Source organism: Pavona decussata, unplaced genomic scaffold, assembly GCF_977016875.1.
Source record: "Pavona decussata unplaced genomic scaffold, jaPavDecu1.1 SCAFFOLD_371, whole genome shotgun sequence".
NCBI classification, from domain to species: domain Eukaryota; kingdom Metazoa; phylum Cnidaria; class Anthozoa; order Scleractinia; family Agariciidae; genus Pavona; species Pavona decussata.
The window spans coordinates 1,403,286-1,417,214 of NW_028145747.1; the positions used below are offsets into that span (position 1 = coordinate 1,403,286).

General features: G+C 40.5%; 1 protein-coding gene across 1 annotated transcript in view; it reads right to left on the reverse strand.

Moving 5' to 3' along the window:
- LOC146452399 (uncharacterized) overlaps nt 1-13,929 on the reverse strand; it is an 81,766-nt gene that overhangs the window by 55,885 nt on the left and 11,952 nt on the right. The window contains exons 7-12 of the mRNA XM_085097915.1: nt 12,416-12,835; nt 10,108-10,376; nt 9,270-9,419; nt 8,041-8,228; nt 6,459-6,636; nt 5,417-5,773 (exon numbers count right to left, since the gene is read on the reverse strand). Coding sequence (XP_084954041.1) covers nt 5,417-5,773; nt 6,459-6,636; nt 8,041-8,228; nt 9,270-9,419; nt 10,108-10,376; nt 12,416-12,835 — 1,562 coding nt within the window. The remainder of the gene's footprint in view (nt 1-5,416; nt 5,774-6,458; nt 6,637-8,040; nt 8,229-9,269; nt 9,420-10,107; nt 10,377-12,415; nt 12,836-13,929) is intronic.

Below are 13,929 nucleotides of genomic sequence, written 5' to 3' on the forward strand. Positions count from 1 at the left end.
TTCTCTATATGTATCGCTTGTTTGTCTTTACTGTTCCCAAGTTAATGAATTTTTCCTTTCTTATTTTTCCACACAAATAAACAAGAGCCACCGCACGCTGAGATTGGTCGAGAGCCATATAACATAACTCTATAGAGAGAGAAAATTACTTTTCACATTTATTTCATAAACTCTTAAACTTCCTTTTAATTCCCCGGTTTCCATAAAGTTACGATTACGGCGTCGGTGAAGGCTTTGGACAACACAAAAAAGCTGTGAAAAATTTTGTCTTCTTTTTGAGTTTTCTCATAAACGTTTCCCGTTCTCACCCTTCGCTAACAAAGCGCATTTGATGACATGCATATGAAAGTGAACTTGCCAGTGTTCGTTCTAGAGTGCGCCATTGCGGGATTTCCGCAAATAAAGATATATTGGCGCATACAATTTGAACTAGGACGTCACACATGACGCACAAATTTCACCAAGGAAGGGTGTGTTCCTGTTACAAAGAAATCTGACACCTTTTATGAATATGATCATATTTGAAATCTTTCTGCACTGCAAGAATAAAAATGCTGAGTTACAAATTTACTCTGCTATCAGTTCAATCTCAAAAATTACAAAAAAAAGCACCAATTTATCGTTAATTCTTACGTTTTGTATGGGAATTTGAAATTTCTTGGACCCCTTTATGTAAAAAACGAGGCCCACTAAAGTCTCCGACGGTGACCCACAAGGCCCTCAGAACCCTGGGAAAAACTTGACTTCTATAAAACATTCTCTATGTTTACACAGATATGCAGGAACACGCGTACAAGTTTGGGAGAACGAGGAACTGTTATGGTAGAATGAGCTGTACGCAAGCTTTTCCCATAAAATATATATTCTGAGAAGCAGAGCTTTATCAGATTTCTACAGCAATCGTCGTGATAGAGCGCTACATTAAAACTCTACAGCAACAGCGTAAATTTCCAGTGTTTTATTCTCTAAAGGAAACAAAATATTTTGTCTCGGTTTTTGCAGAACTAACAGAGAAACTTGGCACCACCCGAAACAGCAGACAGCGAGTAGCGAATAAGGCGACTTGTGCAGTTGAAAACTTCAGGCACATTATAAAGAAGTAAAGCCTCTCCTCTTTCATGAAAAATTACTCAAGATTTGTACTAAAGCAATTAGATCATCCTTCTGGCTGCAGCCTCATCAACTATCACGCAAAGAAATCAACTGATAAACAGAAACACAGCTTTTAAAGAATCCGAGAGCGTGTTTACCAATGGTTATTTGTCTAAACAGCAAACTATTCAGGCCATCATTTCACACTCTACAGAAAGTGAAATATCTTAAGAAAAAGGCAGAAAAAAACCTACTTCTTCTGAGGGAAATATCTCTAAATAATTTCTCACAACACAACCCAGTGCTCAATATATTGCACGTCAGCGATGAAGTCACGCAAGACTCAATTGTGTGGCATTTCGACTATCAAGAGGAAGTTAAAGAGCCCGGAAAGGATAGTCAAGTGTTTTATACGGGCGCACTGATGCCTAAATTATTATTCCATATGGCAGGTATAAAAAGGGTTGGGAGGGGTGGTTCTTTCGTGCGCAGAAAGCCAAGAACATGAAGAAATCGCAAGGAAAGGGGACCGCATTTCAGCCCCGAGTTCCCCTCTTGCGCGGCATCGTGTTCCAGTTGTCCTTACCAAAGAACGACCACATAGGATTTGAAGGCCTTGATTAACTATAACAGCACGTGAAAACGAACACAGTCGAACAATTACGATCACTGTTAACTCTTAAAAGCCCCAGTATCCGCAAACATTTTCTCCTCACTTCTCTCTATTTTCCTTATGGTACCGGTTACGAGAATTTGTTTCAACATCAAGGCGACGTCTCTTTACTGCTCATCCAGGGCTGCAAATAGCGGCCGGTCAACGGACAATGTCCGGTCAAAATCGGGTATTGACCGGACAAATCCTTAGATTGCCGGACATCTTGTCCGGTCCTTTACAGACTCGTTCAGAGAAGTTTTCTATTTGATAATCACGAGGGACAACATTCATGTTTCCGAAAGAAAAAACAAACGAATATAAAACTAGACAAATTAGTGGTCGAGAAATTCCCGGTAGTCGCAAACTTCCACGATGTCATCAAGTCCTGTCGCGACCGCAGATCATCGTGTCTTTCGTTATTTTATTTACTTTTAAGTGTTCCCAATTAGTATAGAGTTTTACCTTTGGTTAGATACCATGATTGACTCTTAAACAAAGTGATTGATTGAATGATCGGAAAGCGCCCTCACGAAGAATAATATTGCTGCACCGAGAATACTCCACGTAGCATTTGCCGCAAAGTGCGAAAAACGAAAAAACCATACGTTACTTCCGGCACACCCTGCAAAACATGCTTGGTTACTAAGCTTTCTGATAATTTCACCACTCGATGCAACTCAAAAATAGAGCGTATAACACAAAAAGTGGAAGAATAAGGTTGTCTTAAAGGGATTCTAAATGGAAGAAAGTCAGCGAGCGCAACAATTGTACCTGGAATAAGAAGCCATGCATTTAATACAATTACATACAGTGCCGAATATCGAAACCTTTCGACGATATAAGTGTTTCTTGTTTATGTTTACATTTCAGTTAGCTTCTTTCTTCAAATTAATTAAGAGATCGATTGAACCCTTCAGCTTTCATATATTCTTCACATTTTACTTAAAGTTCAGTTGTAGAAATGATGTGGCGATTGCCAAAGTGTAATATTTAATTGAGTGATTTTGCCAGATGTGAAGTAAAACGGACAATTGCGGTTGTAGCTTGCGTAACCGTTCCACGTACTGAATGCGAGGCTTCTTCTGCAGTAAAGAGAAGTAAAACTATTAACTTGTAATTTTTATTGCCAAACCGACTTAGATTCAGTTGTTGTTTTTTTAGTTGTGAAAGAATTACTGTGCAATCTAGGTTCACTATCGCAAGAGTTACGACTGTTAAAATTTGACCGGCCAAAAACGGGTAGTGTCCGAGCAAAAACATGTTTGACCGGACAACGTGACCGGCGCCTGCCCGTTAGTTATTTGCAGCCCTGTCATCTCTTTTTTCTCATGACCTAAACGGTTGATGACGTATCGATACTATGAGGAGAAATTAGACGTTGGTCATTACTGGCATTAGGGCTTAAGAGGTTTAACTGACACTAAACAAAGACTGCTAAAAACAAAGAGACAAAAACCAACGACAAACAAGAACAAACAAAAGAGTATTATGAAAACGAAGACAACAAACTTGGAGTAAAACCTGGGCAGCGCCGCGTGTTACAGCGAATACGTCCAAAGATTTACGAGCAAAGAACGAGGGTCCCCGAGGAACCCCGAACATGGAGCAAAAAGAAAGAAAAATAGGAGAAACCATGGATACTCATGCAAGAATGAAAAAAAAAGTAAGAAAAATAAAAAAGCTGAACGAGGGACATCAAAAGGTCCAAATGAAAAGGGTAGCAACAACCACAAAACAGAACAAAAAATAAATAAAATAAATTAATAACAAAATAAAACGTAAAGCTCTCTTCATTTTTTCAATTTTTTTTTACTAAGAAAAATTCCTTTATTAAAATTTAACGATATATTTTATAAAATGCATTACCATCTGTTTTGTAACAAACTATTTATTTTTTTCCTTTTATTTCGCTAAAAAATTCCTCTTACAAGTAAACTTGAACTAATTATTGCTAAGTTATAGTATTTATAACTCTTGAAATGAAATTTCACTTTAACGTAATGTAACCGTTTACGAGAAAACCCTGAATAATATCTTTGACTCTAAAAATTTCTGTTTTCAATATGAATAATTGGAAAATTCCTAAATGTAATTCATTTCTTTATGGTTCTCAATATCAACCGGACCGGCTAACAAATTGTAGCAAAAATACTTATCTATAATATTGCATGTAGCATATTCCTCTGAAATTTATTTATTGATATACTCTTCTTTGAAAATATCTTTGATATTCGTTAATTAATGGTCAACTAATGCTGTAACTGGTGTTTTAATACTTAACAGTTTAAATGACAACCTGAGTCAACGAGGGCATCCATTGAACAGAAAACAATTATTAAATTAAAAGGACTTGAGTAATTAACGAAAAGCAGAAAACAATGTTGAAAGGTGAAAATTTAGGCGCATGCAAATAACTGTTACAAAATGCCCTCGACTGAAAAAAAATTAAGCTCCTATATTCACGTTTTAATTCTTTACCTTAAGAGATTTAAATCAAAAGGTTCAAAATATTCAAAAGAAAAAAAATGCATAGATGAGATGCCGTGGAGGGCGGCTGCCAAAAGCGGGAAAAGTTTGCAAGCCAAATCCCGCCAACTGACAAAACAAAACCTGCTGGCAAGCGCGGGAAAAGTTTGTAAACCAAATCATGAAATTGGAGGCGGCTGCCAAGGGCGGGAAAAGTTGCCTGGCCGAAACTGCTGCCAAGCGCGGAAAAAGTTCGTAAACCAAATCATAAAACAGGAGGCGGCTGCCCTAGTTCACTCAGACAGACATAAACTGAACGTAATACACAAGCTCTATCTACAGTAACATAAATGAAACATTTTTCAGTACCAAAAAACACAAACAATAGAGTTTCTTAGCAAACAAAACTACAAAAATACACCACACAGCATGAAAATATAAGTAGCTAAGGCATAACACATTAACCGGTGCCAATTGCGTAAAAACACATATTCCTGATTGGCGCAAAAGCATCTGATATGCGCCCTTAATGGTTAGAACCAAGGTCTTTGGTCTTTCCAGGAACCTCAAAAGGTGTCAACCAAAAAACACATATGAACTTTTCAGACGCTAATAACAACACAGAATTATGAAATCCTTTATAGTAATAAACGAACAAATAACCCTTTGCTCCCGGCCCATGTAATGTCAATCTCTACTCATGCAATGTGGTTCAAACTTATGCGGAGCCTGCAAACGAATTCCTAAATGTGACCACTCAAATAAACGCTTTCTGGGCAGTACCATTACCATTTTGAAACTACGGATGAAATCCTAACTTATGATCCCACAAATTAAAGCTAATGTCAACTGAGCAGCACTCTCTTGTGGTACTGTTTATTACACTGAACAAGGTGGTCCTAACTAACTTTGAGTCTGTGGATGAAACCCTAAAGTGAAAAATTCAAATGAATGCTACTGAGCTGTGCTTTTCTGTGGTATCGTTAATGATCCCGCTGTACAAGGTATTTCGAACTAACTTTTAAGGATGAAATCCTGAAGGGTGACCAATCAAATGAAAGCTACCGAGCAGTACTCTCAAGTGGTGCTGTTCATTTTTCAAGTTCTTCGAAGCAGAAATTATATCAAATCTGCTTTGGTACACTGGTTCTTAGGCGGAAGGGGGTTAAGTATTGTAACTAGAAACAAAATTCACCACAGCACCTGTTCACGGTGACGAGTATTTAGCTGACTAATTTCAGCGCCATAATGATCGTTCAAGCTAGTTTCCAGACTTCTGAACTGCCGTTGATAATCCTCGTCCAAATCCGTCCGTAGCTGCTGCATGGAGCTGGAGTACTGGGCCTCCAAGTCAGTTCGTGTCTGCATGAGGTTCTTGTTGTACTGTTCTTTGATGAATTCCTCTTTGCTTAGGAATTCCATTTCCTTCTGGTGAAATTCGTGTTCCCATTCCTGCAGTTGTTGTTCTTTCTGTTTCATCTCTTCCTCAAGCCGTTCTTTCTCGTTCAGCAGAAGTCCCTCCTTGTCTAAAAGTTTGGCCTCTATTGCCTCCAGCTCGATCTACAAGGATAAAACAGTTCAGAATGCCGTTGAAAAAGAAAAGCACGACTCGCGATAAAAGTTAACTTAGGATAACTTTCGTAATTATACTCAGTTGTCCTAACCCTGGAATTACGTGAACCGCCGTTGATTCCAGTTTAATTACTAATCAACGAAGATTCTTCAAGAAGATTTTTGTTCCGCAATTTTGACTTAAACTTTTCTTTACCAGTAACATAAACTTAGGTTTTAATAGGATTTATAATGAACGGGATAGAAACCTCGGTGAAATTTTAATCAGGGATTGTCGAACAATCGCCCTGTAGCGGGGTAAGTTTGCAAGAGCAGTGTACACGATGCAACATTGAAAAGGCTGGTCGTTTTGTCCCTGCTTCTTGACGCACAAATTCAAACATGTTGAATTCATGCAACCTGGCAAACAGTCTCTGCAACATGTCCGCTAGTGTGCGCCAAACCCTACAGAGGGTGGTTTCTGTCATTTGGGCCGTCAAAATATTTTTCAAAGAATTTTGGCCCCTTCGGATGTAATCTCCAAAGGTGCTGACAGCGAAAAACGGGGGTGTAGGAATCTGACCTTCCATGGGAGGGGGAGGGGGGAGGGAGGGTGCAGATAGTAAATGGAACTTCCCAATGTAAACTGACCGAAAGCTGCTGATATACAAGCTACAAGATACTGCTTACAAACCTGCAGTTCATTCTTCTCCTTTCTAAGCTCTTTTTCAAACAAATCCTTCTGCCTGATTATCTCGTTCAGTTTCGCCTGTTTGATCAGCTGTTCCTGCAGCGCAGCTCTCTCGCGGTTTAGTTCTCTTTCAAGAACTTCCTTCTGGCGAAGCTTTTCGGATAACCGCTCACGCTCAAGTCTGTGCGACAAAAGAAACACGGAAATAATTAAACAGGAGAAGATACCCCGACATTGCAGTGATATTTCCATGCTATCAGGGTATCTATAACTGATTACGAACGTTTTCAGTAGAGTCCGCCACAAGACGTTCGATGCCAGTTGCGCAACAAGGTAATGTCTTCACTTAAAGGGGCAGTATCATGGGAGATATCATGGTTTTGGACAAAACTTCACTAAATTTAAACTTTGAACACTTTGTTAATTAATTTCTAAATCGCTAATAATTGTATAGAAAAATTAATAATGATTCTACTCAGAAGAAAAGTTGAACCAAAATATAGTACAACCGATTTTTAGTACATTACGACAGCGAAAATTGAAAATGTCGGCCCGACGTTTTCAAATTTGAACCCATTTTTATTTTGGTCATCTGCCGGTAAAAATATCCGTGGATAGCTTCTTTGCATTCTGATAGTCTTTTAATGGGATTTCGGTCATTATGTCTTGGCTGCTATCAACCGAATAGTGTCTTTTCGATTTTCAATGTGTTACTAAAAATAGCGTGATACTGTCCCTTTAAGTAAAAATTTCAAGTTTATTTTCTTAACCCTTTCCTGCCCGAGGGAAATGCGAAATTTTTATAAATCGCTAACTATGAACTGGGAAACCACATGTGATATACCATTTAAAAGGTATTTTCTGGGGTGTGCTATAAATCACACCAACAGAGATGGAGGAGGTCACATATTAGAGTGAGAAAAGTCCAAAACGAAAGAAAAAAAACATTGAAAATTTTCCTATTCGTTATACATATTGGGTATATCCCTAAACTATAGCTTAATGTACAGCTCTCAGTGCATTGTTTGTTGTAAGATAGCAACTGAACCCTTAACGTACAAAAGAAAAAAATTCCCAAAGTTTGAGGGGTGGTAAATCAAGTCTCATATAGGAGGGGGGCATGATTTTATGTCTTCAATTTGTAGATCTTTCCAAGATCTTTTGGTTGTGCAAATTTCACACAAATTGACCAAATACTGAGCTCATAATTGCATCTTGTGCCGCATGGCACTCTTGGGCAGGAAAGGGTCAAAATCGTTGCTTTTCACTTTTCCTAAGGCAGACTGCGCTGAAAAGTTTTGATTTTATGTTTTACGTCTTTGATAAAATTCCTGCTACAAATGTTTAAATCCCCTTTCAGCGATGAATGATTTCACGTTAAATATCAGCCACAGTGGCACTTTTAAATTACTCACTGGCAAATTCCACAAATTCCTTTAAGTATAAGCTGTGATAATTGCATAGGTTTTGGTTCGCTTTTGAGTCTGAGGACAAAATCCTTAACTGAACATTTTTTCCAAAATGTACCAATAAAATGTGAACTTCTTTCAAAGCCACTAGTACACATACAGCTACACTCTTTTACCTTAAGCTATCCTCTAAAGCGTTTTTCTCTTCCAGTACATCCACAAAAGAACTGCGGTCTTTCTTCTGTTGTTCAAGCTGTTGCAACAGTGAATCCCTCTGAGTTTGTAACACGAGCAACTGGCGACCAAATGCGTCCTGTACCTCATCCGACACTGAGTCAGAAGTGGAGAGTCTCTCGCGAAGTTCCTGTGTGAAAAAAAGATAGAGCGGTTTTAATCTTCACTGCGCTCTGTTATTGGTAAGTGAAATTCGCGCCATTTTCTCAACCAATGAGAAACTTACCCAAAACCAATCGTGACTTGTTCGCACGCGTTTTCCCGCGCTTGGCGCCGGTTACATGTATTTGCTTCGAATTCTGATTGGTTCGTTTCGCTGTTTGCGTCTGTTATGATTGGCCAGAGTAGCAATTACTTGGTTTTTAATTTACGATACCCAGTTGAAATCTACTCTATCGCCGATCAAATTTTTCATTTCAAGTGACGTTTTCCTCAGTGGAGTGGCCGTCGTCGTTGCTTAAGTAGGGACCTTACGAATGCAAGACGGCAACGCCAACGAAAAAGGTCACTTGAAAATATAACTTTATTTCATTCGTGCTACTTCGCGATTATTTTAACTCGTTCAACTTTTACACAAACGACAAACTACCCAGGAACGAAATTGACAGGATAGGCATTCAAGTTAAGAAAGAGAATGAAAAATTCACAACCTTGTGTTCACGCTCTCCACAAAACGTTGAATTTGGTCATATCACGTTGTTGTTTTGCAAAGGACGGCAGGGAAATGTACCAAAACTTACAACGAAAGTGCAGAGCGATCGTTTTTGGTCATTAAGCCGTCACCGTCTTGTCCCTAATTAGTGATCTTACGCAACAGGACGGCTGAGGGAAGGGGACGGTGAAATATCGTTGTGTGACCAACATGACATCTTGGTACCTTCACATTTTGAGGCGATTTTCGACTAAAACTGGTTTTCTCTGATCTGTGACAACCTGAAAACCACGAGCGGTAGGAATGTTACAATCTAGAGTCATGAATACTTGGCTGTCACGTTGGTCACACAAGCACAATTTGCCGTCCCACCACATCAGCCGTCCTGTTGCGTAAACTCGCTATTATTAAATTGGAGCTAAAAAGCTGACACTGCGAACGCTACCCACTGATACGGCAACGCCTACAACAGCACAACTGGTTTGATTCTCGACAAGACAAGCACCAAGCGACATTTACCTCAATAACCTGCTCATGCTGCTGTAGTCTGTCCGTTAACTCTTTCCTTTCCTTGGTTAGCTCGCCTTCCTTTGCTTTAATCACGTTTAGGAGTCTGTTCTTTTCCTTTCTCAGTTCACCCTCCACTTGTATCCGCTCCTGAAGCCTCTCCTATAAAACAAGAATATTAAGACAATTTTTTGTCTTAATCCCTTTCGACAGTGTAAGCGAACAACGCAAACGTACGTATTTTGCTTTGAAAATGCGTTCCAAACGAGTGTTCGTGCGTTTTCCTAATTTGTTACTCCTTGCTTTTAGCAAACGAAAATAGAGAGGAGGCACTGAGGCACAAAACTGTATTTAACTACAATGTACAATAAAATAAAACGCGTGCACAAGCAATGATTCGTCCAGGGACAAAACAGATTGTATTCCGGCATCTCGCGAAGAAATCACAACTGTATTTAAACTCACACCAATAGATGAGTGTGGGAAAGGTACCTGCAAGGTCTGTGGGGGAGCCGCAAACAAGCGGGAAAAGTAACCATGACAACACCGCGAGCGGCAACCTTCCAGGCACCGTCACACTGAACACTCAGTGGAAATTAAATACTTACCACTATTTAGTTACCCAGAGGGAGGGGAGGGACGGGAGCAAAACTTTTTCCTGCAACTGCACACGCAGTACAACGCGAGCAAAATGGTTGACATCAACAGGGGAGCTGTAAATTTAATGAGGCCCTGCGAAACCCTTGGACCGCCCCACATCAATTAATGAAGTAGATCACTGGCCAGCATTGTCTCGAGTTTAACCTCGCCTAAATTACATTTACCCCCATTATACATGTATTGTACAAACCTGTAACAGGGACAGCTCTTCAAGCGACTCGTAGTTTTCTCTGTCCACCGCTGTCAGTTGTGTCTCCAGTTGTCGTTTGCTAACCTCTAGCGCACGTTCTCTCGTTTCTCGTTCGTTCACTTCAGCTCTGAAGTTCTCCCTCTCCTTCTCAAGTTCCTTCTTGGTCTCCTGAAGTTGCTGGCTGAGCTTGAGTTCTACTTTGTTTTTCTGTCGGACTAATTCCTGTAACTGGTTGAGCTTGGATGCCAACTCGCCATGGTCTGTTGCACCTTATCAAGAACATAAATAATAACTTTTAGAGCGGTTTCCAGTTGAGTGTCGTAAAACCAAAACAAAAGTAATAACTCTGGCCAATCGCATAAGATTTAAACAGCACAACAAGCCAATCAGAATTCAAAGCAAATACATGAAACTGGCGCCAAGCGCGGGAAAACACGTGCGGCCAGAACACGATTGGTTTTGGTTTGGATTCCAATTGGTTAAGAAAGTGGCGCGAGTTTTGTTAACCACTCATAGAGCGTAGTAATGCAAAACCAAAGCAAACGCGAAATTACTCTCGACACTCAATTGAAAACCGCTCTAACTCAAAGACCGACTTTCAGAAGAAGTTAGCTAAAGATGACTTGCCGGCTCCTATTTAGTATAACTTCACGTGGAGAAGAAATCTCTGGTGTATTTAGTCTGGACTTTTCTTGAACTCCATTCCTAAGCCTGGAGCGAGGACAAGATGCACCCATCCCATCTCATAACTTTGTTGATATGTCTAAGCTATGACACGGTCACTTGGAGGGTGCAAACGCACCAGAGGTGTCGCAAACTAAGATCACGAAGTTAGGTGGCGTGATTTCTGAACAGCCGCCATCTTGATTTCCTCGATTTATCCGGATAAATAACATTGTGTTCATGAACACAGAAAGTTGTGTTAATTTGAGTTTGCAAGCGTGAAAACGCAAAATTTAACGGGATATGCGTGCGAAATGTGGACGTCTCGCTATTCTGTAATGCAGGCGTTTTCGGGGCTGGAGCGAGGAGGGGGAGGGGGTGGGGGCGAGTGCAGGAATCTCGGTTAATCGTAGCCGCCATGTTGGACCAACCTTCCTCTTCTTCTAAAATCCAAGATGGCGACTACAGCGCTTGTCCAAAATAATACACCTGCATTGCAGGATAACGCCTCGCGTGAACGTACATGATTATTGAACGTAGATCAACTTTCATGATGGACGAAAAGGCTAAAGACTAATTTACGCGTACCGATTAAGGACGGTGCCCACTTTTGCTACAGCGCATCTCGCGATGGTCAGGGAAAGTCGGATTTCTTAACGGTAGTGCCTGCTTAAACGGAGAGATTTTTGGGCGGTTTAAAACGACGCGGGAAAAGCAGATCATGACAAGGGTTATTGGAATCCAAAAAGAAAATTAGGGGTAGCCACGCATTTTTCAGAGATAATTAAGCTTCAGTTTGTAAAAAAAGTCCATACATTGTTTTGTATTTTGGCACTTTTTAGAATTATCTCTAAAAAATGCGTGGCTACCCCAATTTTCTTTTTCGTTTCCAATAGCCCTTGCTAAGATTTACTTTTCCCGCATAGTCATAAACCGCGCAAACATACTTCGGTATTAGTAGGCACCGTCCTTAAAAGGCTCAATCACAAGGGCGAATTTCCACGTTATAATTTGTCGGCCGATTTCTTTTTCTGTTGGTGTAGCGCGGAGTGAAAATTAGCCTGATTCCCAAATCTGTACCTTTGAGTAAATCGTCCGCTCACTCATTTTCTTGTCAAACTTGGCCAAATTGGCCCGATAAAATCAGTACGTGTAAATTAGCGTGGGCATACAAAATACTTGTCTCTCACGCAGTCGAAGGAGAGTGGTATTACCCTAGTGGGGAGGAGAGTAAGACGACTCCTCTATTACAGTCAATCCACGTCACGCGTGACCAGTATTTCCGAGAATGAAATGAACATTCGAATTCCTCTTTGTAATGTCCGGTATTTGAATGGACTGTTGAAAATTTCTCTGGAAATCTTTCCGAAAAAGACGCACTAACTGAAAAAAAAAGATTCAAAATACTTGGGAAACAATTCTCATTCTTGAAATGCTTAATGCTGTAATGTAAAGAAAAATTCATAGGTTTATACCGTCAATAAGCCAGGGGAATTTCTACGGGAACTCTGAAATCTCGTTGGCGATGTTCAAAACTGGCATGTTAATTTCCAAACTCCGTTCAAATTTCAAAAATACCGGTCACGCGTGACGTGGATTGACCGTAAATTAAACGACTGCGTCCGAGGCTAACAAAATACGGTACCTTCTGAGAAACCAGCGCCCGGCAAAGTTTCCAGCCCCTCCGCTGACTCTTGCATAAGAAGCGGCTCTTCATGCACCATCTGCCTGGAAACAGGGCTAATACTGCCCTCCAAGGGGACCATCCTTTGCTCTAGCACCCTATGAGTATCTGTGAGCACCTGAATCTCGTTAAGGAGCCTATCTCTTTCCCCAGTTACCTCAGAATGGTCCTTATGCAGGTTGGTTAGTTTGTTTCTTAATCGCATGTTTTCTTCTTCTTCCTTGGCTATCTTGTAAAGCAGAGCTTCTTGTGTTGAGGCAATTCTCTCCTCGCTTTCCTGCAGCAGCTGTTTCTTTAATTGAGATATTTCCCGTTCCTTCTCAAGCTTCAGTTGAGCGACGACAACCGTGGGATCTTCTCCGTCAGCCTGTTGCCCTTGACCTGTCAAAATAAAGATATGACAGGGTATATTATAGAAATTGGACAAAGCAAGGCTCTTAAGGCGCTCGTCCTTGAACTAGTGACCAGCCTTCTTCTGTAAATCATTATTTATCAGGGCTCGACGGCAATTTTAAGCTCACTAGTCCAGTAGTTAGTAACAAGGCTGATTCTACAACTGAAATAAAAAAAAACTTTTCATTGCAAGGATGCTGCTTAACAGGAGCTAGGTAGCCTGGGGCGCCCAAGAAAATGCTCTGGGCGCATAACTGTTTTGCAGCAGCACCTAACACTTCACATGTTGGGCTCCTAAATTCTCGGCTTCTGGCCTTGTGGGCTCCTTGAAATTTTTCCTAGGCAACATACTTGACATGTGGCAGGAAACATGTCACTACCGTCACGGGAAAACTGTGAAAAGTGAATCATTTCCATTCTTTTTTGCTCTTTCAACTTATTGTTTGAATTTAAGCAGTGAAGTCCACGAGATCCACTAACAGTCTTTGTTTTAATTTGTTTCTCTTCTCTCGATTCGTAAAAATAATTTTCATTTCGTTTGACCCTGCAGCATTCTACAATTATTACAAGACGAAATGGCCAGTGAACGAGCAAACCTTACTAGCCGCGGAAACTAAATTTTTACTGGTGTGTGGCTGCAGTTGGTTACCGTAAGTCTCGAGCCCAGTTTATAGTTTGAAGTATTTGTAACGCATTAGTAGGGAACTTAAGAAACGATGACGGCGACGGCAACAAGAACGCCACAAAACAGTAGGTTTAGGCCCCGTTCACACGTATAGGTTTACTTTCGTAAACGTATATTTTTTGTGCGTTTAGGCCTCCCGTCCACACGTAAACGAACTCTGTAAACAGATATTTTCGAAAACGCCTGCCAGAGTAGATAAATTTGTAAACGCACCACATTGTACTTTTATCTACTCTCGTGTGGACAACACAACTTGTAAATGCTTCCGTCACGGAGCATGTACGCTTGCTCAGTCAAGATTCTATGGCAATTCTGGTTCCAGGTGGCCTCACTTTATTCTTCAGTTATGCATTTGCGACGTGTACGTGTGGATAGGCGTAAACGATTTTTGGGGATC